Here is a 19,544-nt window from a genome sequence, read left to right as displayed (position 1 = left end):
GAAAGCGTCACTCGTTTGAGTCCCTCAGCAGTTTCCTCGGGCCAGGAATCCAGACACAGGTGTGCTGGCCTGCTGCTCAGTCTCACCAGACTGAAATCAGATGGAGGTTGGGGCCGCTGTCATTGGAGGCTCCAGGCCTCCCTCTTCCACGCCCTTCAGGTTGTCCTCGGGATTCAGCCCTGTGGCTGCGGGACTGGGGTCCTTCCAGAGAGTGGGTCTTCTCCCACCGAAGCAGCTTACTTCTTCAGAGCCAGCAAGAGCGTCTCTGCTGCTTTTACCATTTGTTTTACCTGATTAAGCCACAGCTACCCCAGATAACTTCCCTTTTGGTTAATGCAGAGTCAACTGATGAGAAAACTAAAATAACAGAGTGAAATCCCGTCGTCTCCCTTAGTCAGACCCACATTCAGGTGAGGGGTACACGAGGCACTTACAGCAGGGCAGGGATCTTGGGGAGCATCTTAGGGTCTGGCTGCCATAGCTTAGGGAGCAGAAACCATCGTCCATCAACAAACCAAGGTTTCGTGTTTTTTTCTGAAGGACTTTGTTGCTACCAAGACTGAATCCCCAAGCTCCATGTAGATGTGGGAGGCCTTGTTCCCATGGCCCTGACTGCGCAGCTGCAGGGCCTGCGGGCCGTGGAGACTCGGTGTAGCACCCCTGTGCTGGGACTACATTAGCTGGGCCCTGTGCTCTGTAACTGCTGCTTCTGAATGTTTGTTCAGCTGAAGCCTGTTCTAGCCCATGGACAGTTTGCATGGAATTAAGAAAGAAGACCCACGATTGCCATAGGGAAGGCAGCATCCTTCCATCTGTGTGTGTGTGTGTGTATGTGTTGGGGGCGGGGGAACCCACTGGTCACCTGAGCATGGGCCTAGAGTAGGAAATTTGCAGGGCCCTAGACATGGGGTGCAGAGTAGGCCCACCAGTGACAGGAGGCTCCACTTCTGGACAGTGCATATGGCGGCAGGGAGGGGGTGGTAGCTGAGACAGGGTGGGAGGCAAGGGGTTTCCCAGGTCCCTCGAGAACCTTCCCAATTAGCGCCTTTAGACTTCAGAACCCAAAGTTAGAAGAGACTCAAAAGGTCACTTAGTTTAAATTAAAAAAAAAAAAAAAAAAAAGTCACTTAGTGCATTTTCTTGCCCAGCGTGGAAACGCTCCCTCTCCCGACCTGTACCAGGTTTTTGCTGCAGCACAACATTATCCCAAACCTAACAGTTTAAAACAACCATAAGCACTTGCCATCCCACAGAGTTTCTGAAGGCTGGGAACCTGGGAGCGGCTTGGCTGGATGTCTCTCGGCCAGGGCTGCCGTGGGCGGAAGGCGTGACTGGGGCTGGGACCCACTTCCAAGGTGGTGCGCCCGTGTGGTCAAGTGCCAGGCAGCTGGCTTCTCCTTGAGCAGGATTCAGCAAACGCTTCCTCTAGGAGGATAGAGAGGAAACGTTTTCAGTTCCTCCCCTCTGCCATAGTGCCAGAGCAGTCAGGGATACCACGTGATCAAGCATGGCTGCGCTCCCATACAGCTTGATCTGGGGGACACCGAAGTTTGAATTTCCCATAATTTTTGTGCTGTGAAAATTCATAATTTTCATAGCACAAAATATTATTCTTATTTTGATTTTTTTCAACTGCTTATAAATATAAAAACCATTCTTAGCTCCTAGGCCTTACAAAATTGGCCACTAGGCTAGATTTGGGCCATGGGCACCTGTAGCTTGCCTACCCTGCCCAAGAGCAAATGATTCCAGAGCAGAGCAGAAGCCACAGTGGCCTTGATGGCCTAACCTCGGGGGTAGCCCTCCACAATGTGGGAAGAGATCACAGGGGGCATGCATAACAGTGGGGGCTGGCTGCCACACCCCACGGACTCCTAGTTTCCCTACAGGTGACTGTTCTCTCTGAACAGTGTGGTCACTGTATCTTGTCAGCCCGTTATAAGAAAAATCTTCCTTCAGAGCAAAAATCTGCATAATGGAGTGTGAGGAGTGATGCCCACTGAATTTGCATCCACGGGTCTGCTATCAGAATAGAGGCGGTGGCTAGAACTGTGTGTTGTAGCAAGCTTAGAGACAGTCCAAGAAAGCAGGTGTGCGTTGCATTCATGTGATTGGGGGGTGGTGGGAGGAGAGGTATTGTTTTTGAGTTTTCTCTTTGACTCGGATGAATGTTGGCCACTGAGAAACGTGTGGGACTGCTGAAGTTGATCTGCCTCCTGGGGCCTGGAGTTTTGATATGAATTTAATATGCCTGGGAAGCAGCCCACCTGCCATGGGAAAGGCAGGACACTTCCTGTTCCCAGCATAGAGTGACAAGGAAACTCACATGGAGAGGTTACTGGTGGATATTAAATGTTTAATTCACGAGGCATTTCTGCTTTGCCATCCAGAACCCCCTTGGCAAACTGTTCTCCCTTCTAAGAAAACCAACAAAATGAAAGGAGGCAAGTTGGTTGTGTGGGGAGTGTCTGTGTTGTCCTGGACTGATTGATGAGCTTAGGTAAAGAACTGTTCTGAGAGAGGAGTTCTTTTGTTACAGGCAGTGAAAGAATGGACTCCTGTTTCTCCCAGAAGAGGGGAGAGTCACTGAGCTCTTGGGACTTGCCCAAAAGCCCTGCCGGGCCTCCAGGTGGAAGAGAGACCAGTTCAGTTGTGTGGCCCCAGAGGTCGGAGCGGGCAGCAGTAGGGTAACGTGGCGGGGTGTGCCGTGGCTGCTGGGGGCCCTCCGCTCAGCAGCAGCGTCTTGGCCATGCCCACAAGCAGGTGACGTGGTCCCCTCTGGAGGGGCCAGTAATCCCCATCCCCTCAGCGGCACCGAGCGCCTAGGCTTTAGAGGAAAGGCTCCGTGGTCCAAGCCACAGAGAGTCCAGGCTTGCGAGTCTTAGCACCGAGACTCAGTTCGAATTAATTTAACCGTGGCACGAGATCAGATCTGGCCCGTGGTTTGCTGGTGGTTCGCATTTTACACTGATGACAAAGCTCATCTCACGTCTCTGTACTTACACCAGAATGTCCTTGAGTCCCCCTGGCTGCATATTGACTGCTGATAGCCCAGAGACGGCCGTGAGGCATGGTCCCGGCTTTCCGAAGTCGGGTAGCAGAAGGACGCCTCCCGCTGCCGCAGGGTGGGGCTCGAGCAGAGGTGCGCACCGAGTCGTCGGGCCTGGGCCAAGAAGCCTGTTGTCTTCCGTGGAACTTACACAGGGTCACACGTCCACACCCTTGCCAGGGCGGTCCTCAGTACACAGCACTCAGGAAAAAATTCGAGCCTTTTGGCCCAGAGAGTTACCAACTCAGAGATGAGTCTGAAACAGATTCCGTAGACACTGGTAGGTTTTGTGGTTTCCAAACACGCTTTTTCCTCTTGCTGATTAAAGCTCCCTCGTTGCTGGTAATCCCTTGCTGGTTTTGTGGGACTCGGGTGTTTGAGTAGAGTCCAAACAGTCAGGAATGGCCGTCCTCGCCTGCTTAGCCTTGCGACCATGGGCTGTCCCGTCGTACCTGGGCCCTGTGTTTCATCTCGGCCCGAAGACAGAGTGGCGTGGGCTGAGGGGTCAGGCAGGCCTGCTGTCCCTCTGCCGGCCCCAGCTGAGAAGGGGCTCACGAGACAATCCTGGCTGTTCCAGACTGCCAGGAGGAGGTGAAGGAGGGGCACACCAAGCCCTTCTGGGCCTTTCTGGAATCCGGTCTTTGTTGCAACGGTGGCCACGTGGACGGAGGCCCAGCCGCCTCTCCCATCTTGGCTTGTGCTCACAACCTGTGTGCTGCACAGCAGGGCCAAATCGAATGGCGATCCAGAGGTCCCTCTGTGTGCAGGACGGGAGGGAGCGGGCCAGTTGTCCCTCTTCCCTCATGCTGCCCCTCCCATCACACTTGTCTCCCTTAAGCGGCTTCACTGCAGGACAGGGCAGCAAGCAGCTCCCTTTCATCTCCTTCCTGCCCCGGTGAAGGGCCTGCGCACCCCCGGCCCCCACAAGGGGGCATTCGGGAAACGATGGCTCGGCCTCAGCAGAGCCAACTAGTTGTAAAACATGTGCTTTTTTAAAGACGAGTTTTATCAGCCCATAAATCCTTCTAGAGTCTACTGGAAAGTTTTCTTGTGGAGATAGTATAAACAAGGTCTTGAATCCTACAGAGTGAAAAAGACTTCCTTTTATGGGCAGCCCTGGAAGGGCTGTGACTCGGGAATGGGTTAAGAGAGGCATCACATGGCTTGTTTGTGCTGATGTCACTCCCGTCGCTCCCCTGCTGGTGGCACCTCCTCGGCCCCCTACCCCCACCCGGGCCGCAGCAGCCCTGAGCCAGGGCACATCACGTGTTCCTGGCCCTGGCTGCGCTTCTATTCAGGGACAAGTCAGGCAGCCAGCGAGGAAATCGCAGCCAAGCCAGAGAGAGGGGTTTTGTGTATTTATGGCCTGATTTACTTTTTGGGGTGGCGGGTGGGGGGAGTCCTTTTCCTCAGGCAGTAATGGGAAGGAAGGGAAGGCAGGCTTGCTTGCCATCTGACCCCAAGGCAGGAGCTGCCCGTCCATCAGCGCAGATCCCCTGCCACCCTGTGACTGAACCAGAGGAACTGGTCTCCCAGGGGGACCACAGTCGCTCTTGTTGAGGTTGAGAAAATGCCCCTTTTCCTGAGGTAGGTGGTGTTCAGAGCCCAACCCTCCTCTCTCACAGAGAGCTCCATCCCACTTCACCCTCCCTGTTTGGGGCCCTTGGACAAATTGTGTCATCTCTCGGTGCTTCCACTCTTCATCCTCGAAATGGGCATATAGTCTAATGTGCCCACTTCTCAGACTTTCGGGGATGAAAGCAGTTCACACGTGTAAAACCCTGCCTGCCTGCCACCCAGCGTGTATCACGGAGCACGTGAACCACAGGTCGGTCCTGCCACGTGCTTGGTGGCGTGGCCAAGGTGTACGTGGTTTTGTTGGGAGGGGAAAATCTAGTCAGTCTTCACATTTTGTTCAGATCTTTTTCTGCCAGAGCACAGGTGGGAAACATTTCCGATATAGGGCCACACAGTGAATATTCTGGGCTTCTAGGCTTCTCTTCCTGCTCCAACTACTGTTCCAACTAGAAGTTGTCCCTTGAAAGCAGCCACAGACATACTTCCAATAAAACACGATTTACAAGAACAGGTAACAAGACAGGCAGAAAGCCTCTCTCCTGTGTCCACCCTCCCTGGAGGTCACGTCTTCCCTCCAGCGACTGGACACCTCTTCCCCCAGGTCCTTCAAGCTAGCTGGCCCCGTTGTCTTAGGAGCTTTCTCTTTGCAGGCTGGTTTCTCTGTCCCACTGGCTTCTCCCCAGCTTCTTCCCTGGGGCCAGAGATAAGCAAGTGCTGTCAGTCAAATGGTCAGCCGGCAGGAAGGCTAGCAGCCAATTTGGGGTGCTCTGTGCTTCCTAAATATGGGGCATTGCATTGAGCCATTTTTATTGAAAAGCATCTCTGTAGCTAGAAGAGCCACTGGCCAATGTCTCCCCGGAACCGTGGCCTCCTCCAGCTCTGGGGCCAGCCTGAATGTTTGCTCGGTTACCCTCCTTTCTGCTCCCAAGGCCTACTGAGCTGGGTCTGTCTGCACTGTGAGCTAATGAGAAGCACCCTCCTCCCCCGGCCACCCATAATTCTTGGCAAAGCCCAGGCCTCCCCTAGGTCGGCTGGCCATGCCACACCATTCCTCCTTTCTCCTTCCGGGTGTAGCCTCCGGCTTTCTGGGGGCCCCATCTCACGTTGCTAGGAAGACTCCTGGCCCTGGCTGAGAAGGGGCTCACAGACTCCCAGGGATCCACTTGACTCGGGGCTTTGCAAAGGTTTGTGGCCCAAGTGCCATCGTGGTCCAGCTGGTGAGACCCAGCACGGGCGTCACTCTGTGTTGGATGCCTGCCCCTTGCTTGGGTGGGGACTCTTGTACAGGGCCGGCCCCCCTTGCCTTGCTGGGCTCTGGCCGCAGGTCGTCATTGGGACTGTCACTCAGCTGGGCACAGCCTGGATCCGAGGCCCGACTCTGCATCTCGGGGCACATAGCAGGCAGCCTGGGTGGGCTGGACGGGCCCGGGGCCACTTGGAACATGTGCTCCTTCCACCGGTCACCAGGCCGCCTCACTGCCTGTTCTGCGGGTCCCCTGCCTGCCGTCCCCAGCCACTGGGGGAAGCTTAGAAAGAGCAGAGGTGGGATTAGAAGAGCTCAATGTGTAGATGGTTGCAATCACTACTAACCCTTGTTACAGAGACACCAGAGGTTTCCAGCACTCTAATTCCGGAAATAATGTTCGATCAGTGGCTACAAGGGATTCTTTAAATAGAATGCTGTGCAGGTTGTTTTTATTTCTTTTTAAAAGATTTATTTATTTTAGAGAGAGAGTGGGGGAGGGCCAGAGGGAGAGAGAATCTCAAGCAGACTCCCTGCTGAGGCGCAGGGCCCGACTCGGGGCTCGATCCCACAACCCTACGATCACGACCTAAGCTGACCCCGAGAGTCGGATGCTTCACCGACTGTGCCACCCAGGAGCCCCTGTTTTTATGTCTTAGCGCTGTCACCATGACACCTGTGATGACAGACTGTGAGCCTAGATTTGTCCTCCTCGGGAAATGAGCGCTCAGGTCTTGTCCCGAGGAGGGTCCCGGGCCCCGGGTGAAGTGAAAGCCGTGGTGGGACACGAGACAGGAGAAGCCGAGGCTCCTGGGGTCATCGAGAGAGAAAGGCGGAGGCTCGGTGAGGCGGCAGTGCCGTCTGCAGTGCTCGGTGGCCAGGCGTCACAGGGAGACGGCCACCCTGGCGGCGGGGCCCACCTCCCGTCTGTCTCCCCCGCAGGTTTGAACTGATGCGCATGTGCTGGCAGTACAACCCCAAGATGAGGCCTTCCTTCCTGGAGATCATCGGCAGCATCAAGGACGAGATGGAGCCCGGCTTCCGGGAGGTCTCCTTCTACTACAGCGAGGAGAACAAGCCGCCCGAGCCGGAGGAGCTGGACCTGGAGCCCGAGAACATGGAGAGCGTCCCCCTGGACCCCTCCGCCTCCTCGTCCTCCCTGCCGCCGCCCGACAGACACTCAGGACACAAGGCCGAGAACGGCCCAGGCCCCGGCGTGCTGGTCCTCCGAGCCAGTTTCGATGAGAGACAGCCTTACGCGCACATGAACGGGGGCCGCAAGAACGAGAGGGCCTTGCCTCTGCCCCAGTCTTCGACCTGCTGATCCTCGGATCCCGAATCCCGTGCAAACAGTAACGTGTGTGCACGCTGGGCGGCGGGTGGGGGGAGAGAGTTTTAACAATCTATTCACAGCCTCCTGTACCTCAGTGGATCTTCAGAACTGCCAATGCTGCCCACGGGAGACGGCTTCTCTGCAGTAAACACATTTGGGATGTTCCTTTTTTCAATATGCAAGCAGCTTTTTATTTCCCTGCCCGAACCCTTAACTGACATGGGCCTTTAAGAACCTTAATGGCAACACTTAATAGCAACAGAACATTCGAGAATCGAGTCTCCTCACGCTTTCCCCGTCACTTCTCTCAGACCTGTCTCCCGCCCTTCCTCCTTCCCTCCCTCCCTCTTTCCCTTTTCTCTCTCTCACCTTTCTCTTTCTTTCTGCTTCATAATGGAAAAAACCTTTGCCGCAAGCCCAGCCGGGACGCCCTTTTGATCAGATTGAGGAACTGGCTGTCCCTCCCAGTGGCCCCACATTGCCCCCGTACACACCTGCCTGTCACCGTAGGTCTTTATAAAAAAAAAAACAAACAAACACGTTGAGACGGAATTTTTTTAACTATCTTTCACCTTTTTAGGGACTTACGAAATTGAAAAAGGGCCATCATTCATTCAAGGTTGTAACCATTTTAATGCTGCCAAATTCTGCCAAAACCCTCAACTTCCTCCCTCCCGATCCCGGCACTTATTTCCTTGTTTCCAGAGGCATGGGGCGAGCATGGTATCTAGTCACGCCATTTAAGAGCCACGTTGAGGCTGCACTCCATCCGATTGCCCCTGGTGTTCTTTTCCAGTCTTACGTTCACACAGGTCTAGTTGCTTTTGACTAGGTTATTATTTGGGGGAAGTGGACAGAATGGGATTTTTCTCTCAGTGGAGACTAGGAGAGGCTGAACCCCCTCTTCCCCACCCCCACCTGCTAGCCCCCAGGAATTCTGGAGAAAACAGGCCCTGTCGAGAGCCTGGCAGACAGGCTTTAAGGAAAGGTCGTCCACGTGCCAGTCTCCTGTCCCCCCACCTCGGCCCCCCGCTCCCGGCCCCCCGCGACACAGATGGGAAGGGGTTTCCAGGGACTCAGCCCAACTGTTTATGCAGGTTTGCAAGGAAAGAAATTCAAACACCACCACAACAGTAAGAAGAAAAGCAGTAAATGGATTCAAGCATTCTAAGCTTTGTTGACATTTTCTCTGTTACTAGGACTTCTTCATGGGTCTTACAGTTCTATGTTAGACCATGAAACATTTGCATACACATCGTCTTTAATGTCACTTTTATAACTTTTTTACGGTTCAGATATTCATCTATACGTCTGTACAGAAAAAAAAAGCTGCTATTTTTTTTGTCCTTTATCTTTGTGGATTTAATCTATGAAAACCTTCAGGTCGACCCTTCTTCCCTTTCTGCTCACTCCAAGAAACTTCTTATTATGCTTTGTACTAGCGTGCGTGACTTTCTTCCTCTCTTCCCAGTAACTGATACTTCTATGACATAATTTGCCATGAACTGTTTGATGCCTTTTTATAAATACACCCTCCCCTCCCCATTCCCCCTGCCCGTTAGTTATGTTCTAACCCGGAGGCTCTGTGGGCACAAGGCTGGCGAGGGAAGCAGGCGGGCAGCAGGCGGCACCCCCAGGGGCAGGCCCTGGCGTGCTGGCACCCCACTCCTCAGCCTGCTCTCACAGCGCTGGAGTCTGTTACAGTGCAAGACATGATACAAACTCAGGTCAGAAAAAAAAGGTTAAATATTTCGCACATCCTTGTTCAGTGTTTATAGTCACCCTTGTTGGAAAGTCTCACCTTCTCTTTCCCTCACCTTTGTTTTGGTTGTGACACACATATATCTATTTTTTTAATTCTTGGGTACAACAGCAGTTTTAACTGCAGACACTAGGCATTTGGATTACTATTTTTTTTATGGATATTTAATCCTTCCATCCCATGAGAACCAGCTGCTGAGTCCCAGGGTGCAGTGGGCCCCTCTGCGGCTCCCGCCACCACCCTCCAGACCGACCTACCTGTCTTTAGAACCCCAAAATCCCCAGGCACCTCCTGGGCACTGGCGAGGAGGGGGCGGCAGGGGCAGCCCCCTCGGGGTGGCGGCAGGTGCCCCGCCAGGTCTGCCAGCCGGAGGGCCAGGTCGGGGCGAGCACCACCGCGATGGCCGGGGAGTCCCCCCGTGCTGGCTCCCAGGGGACCAGAGCCCGGGCGCTGGCGCGCTTTTCCTTGGCCAGGAATCCAAGTCCTCGGGGCCCGGGGGGGTCTTGTTTTGTTTAGTTTTTAGCACTTCTCACCAGAGTGATGACAGCACACGAGTTGCTTCTGGGATGGAAATGTTTAAATTATGAGTAAGAACAAAGCTCAAATATGATTGCTAGTTGTGACTGGAGATTAAACACGAGAAAGCAAGTGTGTAGTGCTTTTCTGCTTGTCGGTAGCTTCAGTCCTGCGATTTTCTCTAGCCTCTGTCCCATAGTTTTTTTCCCTTAAAAAAAATGAGAAAAAAGAAAAAAGTTAATTAAGAAGGTATTATATGTAGGAGTTTTCTTTTAATTTATTTTGTGATACCAGTTTCAATCACTGTAGAGAAGCCCCATTAAGAATTTAAATACTGAGAAAAGGGTTTTGTGTGTGGTGTGTGTGTGTGTGTGTGTGTGTATGTTTAAGACAGGACAGTTTTTGGGTTTTTTTTGCTTTTGTTGGGTTTTGTTTGGTTTTTTTTTTTTTTTGGTTTTGGTTTTGGTTTTCAAGCATTTATCTACCTCACTCTTATTTTTATATGCGTATATATACAAAAGAATACATCTCACATTTCTCAGCACCTGACAATATGCCGCTGATACTGGTAACCTCATCCACACCACAGGCCACACACACACCAGGCGAGGCAGGGAGAGGCCAGGCTGTATCCCGGGGTCGAAGCAACACTAATACAGCTCTCCACGCATGTCAGACAGCTTGCCTTTTCCTGAGATGTCTCGTTTTGTGTTGTTTTTGCTCTTCTTCTCCGAACTTGGTTTCCTAAGAGGTTGTGAGGTGTCAGGGTTTCCCTCCTCCCGGCTCGGGGCGCCCACACTCTGCAGTGTGCCCGGACGCGCAGCAGGGAGGCTGCTCGGCTGTCCCAGGTTGGCTGCCCTTGAAACAGCCTTCGTGCAGCTTGAATGACAGATTCTGTCACTGGAAGAGCTCTCGTTTCCTAGGTTTGGAGGACAGGAAGTACCCAAGGGGGCAGGTCGTCAGTCTCTGGGTTAGAATCCTACCTGGAAAGGTGCGATGTTCGGATTCGGGCTGCTGCTCTGGCCGCCGTGGGCCAGCCCTGCCCGAGGTGGGGACGTGCTGTCGCTGCGCTGGCTCGAGGTCAGTGGTGCGGCCCCATCAGTGCTTTCGAGAGCTCAGTCCGCCAGGCCTGCGGGAGAATGCAAGGTTCCCGACCTGCCAGCCGGTGCCATTCAGGATGTACAGAGGAGACAAGTCCCCCTGCCCCAGACGTTCCTCCACTTCACCCTCAGCTCCTCCCCTGGGGAAAACAGAGACCAAACCTTTGGGCTGGAAAGGGCCGGTGGTCGGTGCCCAGCCTCCTTCTGGGGTGGCGTGCCTCCCGCCAGGGCTGTGCCTCCATCCCGTCCCGCTGCTGCTCACGGGGGTGGATGGCGCCTATCCCGATTCCAGCAGCTGCTCTCACAGGCACTGGTGACTCGATCTGGGAGCGTGGTGGGGGTTTTCCCCAAGCGTGGCTGGCTCCTTTCAGTTCTAGTACTGCAGCTGAGCTCAGGAGCGCTCTTCCTCCTACGAGAACACTACCCTCTTTTCCCAAGGCCCCTGGCATCTTAAGGTCATTGAGAAATACTGCTGGATCAGGGTTTTCTTCTTCCACACTGTAGGTGACCCCTTGGAATAGTGGCCGCTTCTCTTTTGCACATACCTACCGGTTTCCACAACTGGATTTCTACAGATCATTCAGCTGGTTATAAGGGTTTTGTTTAAACTGTCCAAGTTGTTGGTGTCCTTTTGTTTTTGTTTTATGTAGGTGGTTTTTAAGTAGAAAGAAAACACTAACAGTGTAGTGCCCATCATAACAAATGCTTCAGAAACACTTAAATAAAAGAAAATTTTGCTTGCGTGATGGTGCAGTCATTTTACTGGACCAAGCCACCCACCTTGACTATCCCAAGGCATCATCTATCCACAGTTCTAGCCTAATTTTAAGCTGATTTTCCCGCCTCTTCTTGATTTTTCTCTTTTGTATGCTCCAAATAATCAGCTGAGTTGTGGCATTTTCCATGCAACCTCCTCCTGATAGCAGCTCACAGCGCGTGAAGTGACGCGGCCCACTGAGGCACGTCACTGCCTTGCCATGAGCATCAGAGTCATTAGCACACACAGCCCTTCCCCGAGGCAGCAGGGGCTGGTGTATTCTGGAGACACTGTCGAATTCAGCTGTGTGAGACCCAGACCACCCCAGCTCTCCTTTATGGGATGTCCTGACGTCTGACACACAAGTGGAATGAGCTTCCTCCGTGGAAGATGGAAGACTGTTCACGGCCGACACTGGCCTCTCCTTCCAGCCTGTTTCTTAGGACTTGGGACAACATTTCGATGGGAGGAAACGTGGCTTGGTAAAAGAGAAAAAAACGTGCTTATCGTGGAACTACCCAATGGCAAAATGCTTGGCAGGAGGTGATGTGCTTTGGCTGGGGTAACGGATTTAAGAGCCAAGTCTGATGCCAAACTCTAGGCCAGTTGGTTCCACCAAAGCCTCGTAGCAGCTCACCGCTGATGGCAGGTGGCTGTGCGTGATGTGGGCTGCTGTCGGTCGCGGCAAGGTCACACTAGCTCAGATCGGTGAGGAGGCTAAGATGCTTGGTCCAAGGTCCTCGGCTGTCACTGCTGGGTCCCCCAAGGGTGGCCGGTGTCAAAGGCAACCCTTTTCCGAAACATAGGCACCCTCCAGTTGGCAGTAATGCTCCATGGTACGCCTGGGCCCACGCCAGCAGTCCCACTAATACATTTAAGGTTTGGGGTTTGTTCTTTTGTTACTGTTACTTTTGTGTTTGTCGGGGTTTTTTTTGTTTGTTTGTTTTATTTCCTGGGCTAAGCAGCATTGGGAGATATGGACCAGATCCACCCTCTAAGCACCAGTGATGAAAGTCAACCTTTCTTACTCTCCTCTGACTAGTCGGTGGTACAAATGAGAATTTCAAGAGAGGATGTTGTCTAGATTGAACCTCTGTTGCCAGAGATGCTGAAGATACAGACCTTGGACAGGCCAGAGGGTTTCGTTTCGGGCCTCCAGCTTAGATGACTCATTGATCACTTAGAGAAAAAGCAGACTGGACGCTCCTTGATGGTGGGATGACGAGGCAGTAGGAAACCACTGTAACAGGGGCATGACATGAAGCGAAGCGAAGACTGGCGAGCAGAAGGGTACGGGGCTGGGAAGAAGTGTGGGCCATGTTTTGAACCTGATGGTTTCTGAAGGTATCAGACCACATCAAGGCTCAACAGTCATCCGCGGGCATTTGGTTTCGAAAGAGAAACCGAACATCCTGTTCTGGACACTGTTGTTGCAGAGCTCAGTGAAATCTGTCAAGAGCGCAAACTGCACCGCACCCGTCAGTTGTCAGCTCTGGGGCATGACTTTAGGGTTTTGTTTTATTTTGTTTATGCAAGAACATAATGATCGCTCATCTGTATGTCCACGTTTGTGTGTGTCCACATCTTTCTGGTAAACATTGTTCTAATTAGTCACTCATTAGCGTTTTCAATAGGGCTCTTAAGTCCAGTAGATTACGGGTAGTCAGTTGACGAAGATCTGGTTTACAAGAACTAATTAAATGTTTCATTGCATTTTTGTAAGAACATAGAATAATTTTATAAAATGTTTGTAGTTTATAATTGCCGAAAATAATTTAAAGACACTTTTTTCCTGTGTGTGCAAATGTGTGTTTGTGATCCATTTTTTTAGGACACCTGTTCCTAGCTAGCTTTACAAAATGCCAAAAAAAAAAAAAAAAAAAAGATTTTTTTTTTTTCTCCCTGACCCAGGCCGTGGTTCACCCTCTTTCCCCCCCCACGCTTTGTGCCCTAGTTTATAACAAAGGAAAGATGGTGATTTAAGAAGTAGTTCTGTATCTTCAGTATCTTGGTCTTCCAGAACCCTCTGGTTGGGAAGGGGATCATCTTTTACTGGTCATTTCCCTTTGGAGTGTAGCTACTTTAACAGACTGTAAGAACCTCATTGGCCAAGGACACAGCAGAGGTGCTGCAGCCCGGCAGTGCCCGTGGTACTCCTGAGCATCTGGGCTGGGCTGGGTCGCTTGTCACCAAGGTCGTGCAATGCCTGGAGAGGGAAGGCCTCGATGGCACCGCTGCTGTTGGTTCCACAGCGGTCACAGCATGCAGACTTATCACACGAACGATGATAATTCTGGTGCACGCAGGCTGTTTGCTTACATGCCTCATATCGTGATTCACGCTTTGTTATAACAAGGAAGAGACCCTATTTATTTTATTTAAGGCAGAACACCGAAGACACATTTTTCCAGTCCAAACCAAGTCCTTTACGAACGACACACACATAACAGTGTGTTTCAGTTGGACTCCATTTCCTCTAGCTCCCCGTGGATTATGGGCCATGTCTACACTTCTCCATAAGATCTCCATCGGTAGGAACATCTGGATGTTTTGCACTACGTGGGAGAAAGGTCCAGAAACAATTAGGTTTTTTTTGTGTTCAACTGTTCATTCAGATGTTTGCCGTTGCACAGATGCAGCCGCAGGTGGAAGAGATGCTCGGCAGAAACACCTGTCTGCTTTCTAAGCCAGTGAGGTTGAGGGGAGAGGTTTGCCAGAGTACGTCTACCTCTGGGACAAAAAAAAAAAAAAAAAAAAAAAAGAATCAAACCGGAAGGCGCAATGGAATGGATGCATCGCAAATAATGCATTTTCTGAGTTTTCTTGTTTAAAAAAAGTTTTTTAAAAAAGTAAAAAAAAAAAAAGGTAATAACATGGCCAATTTGTTACATAAAATGACTTTCTGTGTATAAATTATTCCTAAAAAAAAATTCCTGTTTATATAAAAAAAAATCAGTAGATGAAAAAAATTTCGAAATGGTTTTGTATATTCTGTTGTAAGAATTTATTCATGTTACTGCGATATACTCTGGATTCTTTACATTATGGGGAAAAAAAGAAACTGTCTATTTTGAATGGCTGAAGCTAAGGCAACTTTAGTTTCTCTTACTCTGCTTTTTTCTAGTAGTTAAAGTACTACATGGTTTAAGTTAAATAAAAGAATTCTGTATGCATTTTTGGTGTCTTATTTGGTTGCCCCCCCTTTCTGGAAGAATCACCACGCTTCTGAGGCAGGGAAGCCGAGCCACGTGTGGCATGTGTGTTCACACATGTCGCTCAGAGGTGTTCCGCGGAAAGGCTTTACTTGCTTTCTGACAGCTGAATCTTCTCGGCATGCAAACTGCTGGTGAAGACAGGGAAGCTATTCTGTTTCTCACTCCATTAAATCAGCTCGAAGAAAATTTGAATACATAAAATACAGAAATCTGTACTTCATTTTTGACTGATTTGTAGACTTCTCCTGTATCTTCCCACTGACAAAAGTGAGGCTGGGGCAGGGTTGCTGTAGGTGACTCTGGGACAAAGGACTCACACTTCACATTTCCCTGTCCTTGTTGGTATCTCGCAGCCAGCAGACCTACTCGGGGTGCAGGTCAGAGCCAGGCAAGCGCACACAGGCTGGGGCTCGCTGCAGGCCTTCAGAATGTTACCTTCTAGCTGATGATCTGGGCCTGTCCTGGGGCCTCTACACTCCGGGCACTGTTTTATTGCGGGGGGAAATGGCCATAGTAAGAAATGTGAATCTATGTTCAAAGGAAACAAGTTGTAAGTGTTCTGGAATCAGACCAGAGATGCAGACACATCGGGGGCTGGGGGGCAAGCTGATCATTTCACTGAACTCTTATCACAGGAAATGCCTCCTGGAACAAAGTCAGGCCACCATATAAAGGGCTGAATAGCAAGGTGTAGGCGGTAGAAGGAAATCAAAGGCCATGGTTATTCAAGAGCTGGCGAGTCTCACAAATATTTGGACCTAAAAACAAAAGCCAGACAGAGGACTCTCTCAAGCTCTCGGTGTTGCCCAGGGGTTTTTGCTCACCATTGTCACGGACTGGCCGGCACCTGACCTCGAACGTCACTAGATGGCTGATGACTTCAGGCAGACTCAAGGCTCCGCTCTGAGGCTCGGGTGGGCGTGCGGGCTGCGGGCGAGGTGGACACAGGAGGGTCCCGTGCGGGTGAATGGTGCTTCCAGCCAGCCGCGGGGCACTCAGCACCTGCCCTCCGCCAGAAGCAGCAGCAGTCTCTTCTCAGGATGAGGGTGCGGGGTCATGACAATGCTGGCGCCGCCCGCCCCCCCCCAGCACTGTGCCACTCTGAAGACCACAGACCCAGCGGGGCTATTTCCGTATTTGCCCGCAAAGGCCCAGCCAGGAGCCCGCACTCAGTGAGGTGTGTTTGTACAGTACACGCTCAAAACTGACCGACTCGCACACCCATTCTCTCACCGGATGTTCACAACTCTGCAAAGGAAGGATTTTTATTTTTTATAGATGAGCAAACCCACAGACAGGCCCGCAAATCCCCCAACTATTAAGTGACCAACCCAGAGTTCAACCTGTTTACACAGGGTCAGCTTTCAAACGGACTCCGAACCACCGCATGTCAACCACAGGCAAACAGGCCCCAGTATGTATCCACAGGGGATGGCAGGCCGCTTAGACCCGGAGGGACCAGGCCCTCTGCGAGTCTTCCTCAGGACACCGGAGGTCACCCAGGGAGAGATGACGGAGATGTTTGTCAAGAGGAATCCCTGGGCCTCCCCACTGGATGACATCTGAAAGTTTGTAAAATGTGTACGGCTTGGGGCCAAGCAATCTGAAATAACCCTGAAGCAGGGTCCCTGAGGCCCCCTGCTTGCCCCCGGCCAGGGACAGAAGCCACAGTACGGGAGGGGGCAGGACTCTGGGCGGCAGGTGTTTGCATACAAATCCAGAAGGATCGCCACGTTCACAACCACGCAGCCGTACCATCCCGCCCCACTCGGCTGGCTCTGATCTGCTCCAGGGTGACTCTGATCTGTTTTATGTCAGATAAGCCAGTTTCATTTGCAAAAGGGGTCCTGTACAGTCTGTGCCAATGGCTTAAGCATGCTAGAGAGCTAGTGGTAAAGCGAGCAAGGCTGCCCGGTTCCTTTGTTATGAAGTTGCAAGTGCTTTTCCCTATAGTGCCAGAATCTGGACCCTGAGTAAACAATGCTTTTTTTTTTAACGTAATTAAGTGAAAGTGATAGCTGTGAGCACAACACCAAAACAAGAAATTTCCCAGAGCTTAGCCACCGCCACCGTCAACCCCTTCCTTCAAAAACCAATGTATCTCACTGGATATTTGCCCCCAGAAAACACTAGACAAGCAAAACCTCGCTTTGAGCCGCTTGGCCCAAGAGCCAGTGCAGAGTTTGCCCAAAGTGAACATGATAGCTGAAAAGGGGAGATTCTGTTTCTAAAAAGTAGGGATAACACCCGTCATGTCAGAGAAGCCAAACCTAGCTATTACCCTTTGCTTCAAGACCAAACAGCACAGCCAGGAATATAAAATAGTGCAGCGGCCATGGAAAACAGTATGGCGGACCCTCAAAAATTTAAATGTAGGAACACCTTACGATCCAGCAATTCCCCTTTTAAGGTATATAAACAAAACAACTGAAATTAGGGACTCTAACAAATTTTTGCATACCAGTGTACATGGTAGTAGTACTCATAATAACCAAGAGGTGGAAGCAACCCAGTGTCCACCAAAGGATGACTGAATAAACCAAATGTGATCCATACATACAATGAAATATTAGTCTAAAAAAGGAAATTCTGACACACGCTACAACACGCATAAACCTAGAAGACATTATGCTCCGTGAACTAAGCCAGTCACAGAAGGACAAATAGTGTGATTCATGTATACGAGGTCCTTAGAGTAGTCAAATTCATAGATGGAAGGTGGAATAATGGTTGCCAAGGGCTAGGGGGAGAGGGGAGGTTGTTGTTTAGTGGGAGAGAGTTCCAGTTTGCGATGCTGAGAAAGTTCTTGAGATACATCAGTGGTGATGACTACACAACAAGTGAATGTCTAGAAACAGTGGAAAATGGTTAAAAGGATAAGTTTTATGTTATGCGTATTAAACACAATTTTTAAAAAAGAGTAGAAAAAGAAAAACCAAACACTAGAGACTTGGGGGTCAGAAGCCGCACACAGCACCTGGACGCATGAGGGTGGAAGCCAGGGAAGGGGAACCAAGTGGCCGCTCAGCCTGTGTTCCCCCCCTGGCCAGCTGGCCACAGATCAACCCATCACATGCAGCTGTGCCCAACAGGTCTGCAGTCTTAGCAATCCGGGCAGGATCCCACAGGCCCCTGCACAGTCTTTTTAAGAGAAAAAAAAAAAAATACTAGGATTTCATTTTATTGTCATGAAAACCATAACTGAAGCTAGTTAATCCCTTGTGAAATGTCTGCCTTTCAGAGTGTTCTTCTTTCTTCTGACAATAAAATAACCCTTTGTGATTTCGCTGAACTAATTCAGAGCTTTCTTGCCTCTGTGTAAACTGTTTTACAAGCCATTTTTTAAAAGTCTCTCAAAGCACAGTTGAACTCTGCGCACAGGATTGAAACATTTAATTTTCTCTAAAGCAGTCCCCCAATTGGTTCCCCTGGGCTGGAATCGCGGCGGTTGAGTTTTCTGCAAACCAGGCTTCGAGATTGGGCTTTCTCAGCTCCTCCAGCATGGCCTGGATGATGACCTGCAGGGCTTTGCCTAGCAGACTGGCTGGGAGCCAACGGGATAACGGAGGCACATGGATGAGGACCGCGCACCCATTTCCATGATGCAAAGACAGGTAGTAGGTGTAATCGCAGACATATCTGCAACCATACGAAACGCCACGTTACTACTCCCTGAGCCAGCCTCTAACCCCAGGGAAATGGAAGCAAAAGGGACAATGCAGCATCCCCAAAGCATGAGGAAGTTGGGCTGCCACCCAGGGAGAATTAGGTTTTGTTCTGCTGCCTCAGAAAGAGAGCGTTGCTGGGAACGAACCGGGTAGAGACTGATTCTACAATCAGCAAGTAGCCGAGCCTAGGAAGGGACCAGATTTTCGAACAACTAGTCCCAAACACCTTTACACCCCGAACCCCTCTCCTTCATGTCTACTGAGTCACTTGTTCATTCATTCTTGGGGGGAGGGGTGGAGAAGCTACCTACTGGGGGTCAGAGTTTGGAGGAACCAAGGTAAATTCATCTCTATGTGGAGCTAAATCAGAAGAGTGAAGTCACAACTTGGGCCGCAATAAAGAAAAACAAAGCATCCACAAAACCTTAGCGGCTCTCAAAACATGCCTTCCCATCTCTATCCACTCACCAAAGGCCGGGCCTCGGGGTCGAGACCCGGGGCGGGGGTGATAACTTGGGGGTCTGCAGGAGCCGCCCGGGGTGGCACCGCGTGGGCACGCGGTCATTCCCCCTCCTCTACCCCCTCAGGGACCCGACACCCGCGGGATGTACCTGCCGGCATCTCGAGAAAAGGTCACCTCCACGCCCTCCACGGCCACGCGCTTGCTCACCGCCTTCATGCTGACCTCCGAGGCTATCACTTCCGGGCCATCCGGAAGGCACTCGCCGCGTGCCGGCCGGAAGCCCCAGATGTCGGCGTCCCGGTAGCCCCGGTTCTTGGCGCACTGCTCCAGAACGATGGCCTTGGCGGAGGCGTCCAAACCGATGTGCACAGAGAGCTGCGTCCGCACACGCGGCAGCCGAGAGGTTAGGGAAACTGAGGCGCGCTCTGCTCCTCGGATGTTGCTGAAAGGCCAAGCCCGGCGAGAGCACAGGGTGCAAAGCATCGCAAAGCCCAGATCTGGCACACACCCTCGGGGCTTCCCCGCCGACCTCCCATAATGAATGTGCGGGGATGAAAACCAGCTGTATAGAAACCCATGTGGCATTTAATTTAACTCCTTTTATAGGGGCAAATATTCTTGTAGGAATATTTTTCCCTTGGGGTCCCCCGGTAGCTAAGACTAGCATAGGAGAAGCTTAGCGTTTCTGGGGAATCTTCCATCTCTTTTGTGAAACTCTAATAAAGGAAGTTAGTAACAATGTGATAAAATAGTGTTAGGATTTCTTGAGCTTATTATTTTTCCTCTTTGAAAAAATAGCCATGGAGCGTTTTATAGAAACACCTGGGACAGTTGTCTTAATGGTGGGGTGGGGTGTGTTG

The 19,544-nt window shown here is 51.2% G+C and overlaps 2 protein-coding genes across 2 annotated transcripts in view; one reads left to right on the top strand and one right to left on the bottom strand.

The window, feature by feature from the left end:
• IGF1R (insulin like growth factor 1 receptor) overlaps positions 1-14,511 on the top strand; it is a 293,895-nt gene extending 279,384 nt beyond the window's left edge. The window contains exon 22 of the mRNA XM_034667925.1: positions 6,813-14,511. Within this exon, the coding sequence (XP_034523816.1) occupies positions 6,813-7,194 (382 nt within the window). The 3' untranslated portion in view covers positions 7,195-14,511. The remainder of the gene's footprint in view (positions 1-6,812) is intronic.
• A 2,475-nt stretch (positions 14,512-16,986) lies between these two features.
• On the bottom strand, positions 16,987-19,257 carry PGPEP1L (pyroglutamyl-peptidase I like). Its single transcript, XM_034668856.1, has 2 exons — positions 18,833-19,257; positions 16,987-18,192 (listed from the first exon to the last, which is right to left on the bottom strand). Exons 1-2 carry the CDS (start codon positions 19,165-19,167, stop codon positions 17,946-17,948), a joined length of 582 nt encoding a protein of 193 aa, XP_034524747.1. The 5' UTR covers positions 19,168-19,257; the 3' UTR covers positions 16,987-17,945.
• Positions 19,258-19,544: the final 287 nt, after the last annotated feature.

Source organism: Ailuropoda melanoleuca, chromosome 9 (genome assembly GCF_002007445.2).
Source record: "Ailuropoda melanoleuca isolate Jingjing chromosome 9, ASM200744v2, whole genome shotgun sequence".
Taxonomy (NCBI): Eukaryota; Metazoa; Chordata; class Mammalia; order Carnivora; family Ursidae; genus Ailuropoda; species Ailuropoda melanoleuca.
Note: the sequence above shows the minus strand (reverse complement) of the source record. Positions and strands in the feature narration are given on the sequence as shown.

What these genes read in the sequence shown, in the direction of transcription:
- PGPEP1L (XM_034668856.1), bottom strand. Translation starts at nt 19,167, where the DNA reads ATGCTTTGCACCCTGTGCTCTCGCCGGGCTTGGCCTTTCAGCAACATC. An exon ending in TTTTCTCGAGATGCCGGCAG is followed by an intron (nt 18,193 to 18,832) that starts GTACATCCCGCG and finishes GTATGGTTGCAG; the next exon opens with ATATGTCTGCGATTACACCT.